We start from the raw sequence: 1751 nt of genomic DNA on the forward strand, positions 1-1751 counted from the left end.
ACTCATTCAAGATTTATAAAGAAATACAGAATATTTCGTAAAACTGCTGGCATATACATATTAGCAATAATTTTTTAATTCCTACAGCAAAAAAAGCAAATCCATAAACTTCAATGTGTAATGGTGGTAACAATAATAATGGGTCTTAACATAACATCAGAGCATAATGCTAAATATTTCTGCAGAATGAGTATATGCCAAAATATAAGATTTTTTTTTATGACTAACTTTTATTTAGTCGCCTATTCTGCACTTAATCTTTTCATTTTGTGCGGGTGTGTCGGGGTGGGGAATGGATTGCAGCCATAGTTTCTAGCACCATACCATTAAGTTTACTTTCTTCTGTTGCTATCAGCACCTTTGTTTGGTGCTACGTGTGTCTTTGTAGGTCCAGTTGTTCCGCAACTGAAAACGCAGTGAATGCATCAAAATGTTTTGGCTCAGTATCGCTATCTGTACAGCGATAAGAAAGGAAAACGCTGCTCATCCTTTCTCCAAACTGCAGTAGTTCACGACGGATGTTGGTATTCAGCCACCCATAGAGAATGGGATTTGTAGTAGCGGAGGTCATCGCTAACATATGGCAGATGGCAAATGCTAAATAAAGATTTTGAGGAGATAAAATCGAAGAATGAAAGTCTGCAAGAAGGTTTAAAATGTTCCAAGGCAACCAGCTGACAGCAAACACTACAGAAATATTCAAGAGAACCATAGTTGCTCGCCGATTGCGACTCAGTTCTCTCTGAATCCTTTCGGAATCTACTTGAGGAGACGAATTCTTCTGATGTAGAATAGCGAAACTGAGATGAGCCTTTATTCGGAAATGAGTCACAACCAGTACTGTTGCCGGAATTACAAACTGAGTAATGAGAATGATTACGGTATACAACCCTCTACTTCCGGAGGAAGGCCACAATTCAAGACACTTCTCATATACAAGGATTCCTGGGAGACCCACTGTAAGAATCTTCTGGAAAATGCACACTGGGAGGGCGAGTAATAACGAGAACACCCAAATAGAACAGGTATACCCGAGTAATGCTTTGGTGCTTTTCTTTTTCTTCTGTTTGTTTAAAGTCAGAATAGCATTGTGTCTATCGATGGCTATCGCCGACACGGTAGCTGCGGAAACAAATACGGTAGAGCCTTGAATGAAAGGCACAAACTTACACAAGAAAGCACCAAGAGGCCAACTCCGCCGGACAAGCTCCAGTAACGTAAATGGCATACAAAAGAGACAAAGAGCAATATCTGAAGCATTCAGGTTCACCACGAAGAGGTCACGATGATTACGGATCTTGGAATTTCGAATGATGACTCCAGATAGCAAGAGGTTGCTACCAACACCGAAGGTCATTAGCATAACATAACATGAGATTATACAAGCTTCTGTCAAGCTATCAAATATGTGGTCTCTTAGCAAATGTTCTTCAAGGATCACCACTGCTTGGTGGAAACTGAAGTTAAAGATATCTACGTGAGAGATGTTGCTGACGTTGAAAACGAGGAAGCTCATGGTGTTCCTTTCTTCCTGCCTTTCGCTTTTTGGTCGAATTCACTTCTGTATTTCAATGAAACTTCGTTCTACATATTAAAAAGGAGGAACCTATATGAAAGAGAAATTACAGGCATTATTTATGTACATTTTAATTATCAGTATTTTTATGATTTTATCATATTTTTACTTTAATCAGTATTGGGCATAATCAGTGCTCGAATTGGGTAGGAACGTACCTACATATTCCTGTTGA

At 39.1% G+C, this 1751-nt stretch overlaps 1 protein-coding gene across 1 annotated transcript; it reads right to left on the reverse strand.

Annotated features, from left to right (window-relative positions):
- Positions 1-308: 308 nt before the first annotated feature.
- LOC150078376 (neuropeptide F receptor-like) lies at positions 309-1516 on the reverse strand. Its single transcript, XM_090384547.1, has one exon. It carries the CDS (start codon positions 1514-1516, stop codon positions 371-373), a length of 1146 nt encoding a protein of 381 aa, XP_090240673.1. The 3' UTR covers positions 309-370.
- Positions 1517-1751: the final 235 nt, after the last annotated feature.

Source organism: Mastigoproctus giganteus, chromosome 11, assembly GCF_048544385.1.
Source record: "Mastigoproctus giganteus isolate SK-2022 chromosome 11, ASM4854438v1, whole genome shotgun sequence".
NCBI classification, from domain to species: Eukaryota; Metazoa; Arthropoda; class Arachnida; order Uropygi; family Thelyphonidae; genus Mastigoproctus; species Mastigoproctus giganteus.

Excerpts from the sequence above, each read along its gene's own strand:
- LOC150078376 (XM_090384547.1), bottom strand. The coding sequence starts at position 1,516 with ATGAGCTTCCTCGTTTTCAACGTCAGCAACATCTCTCACGTAGATATC.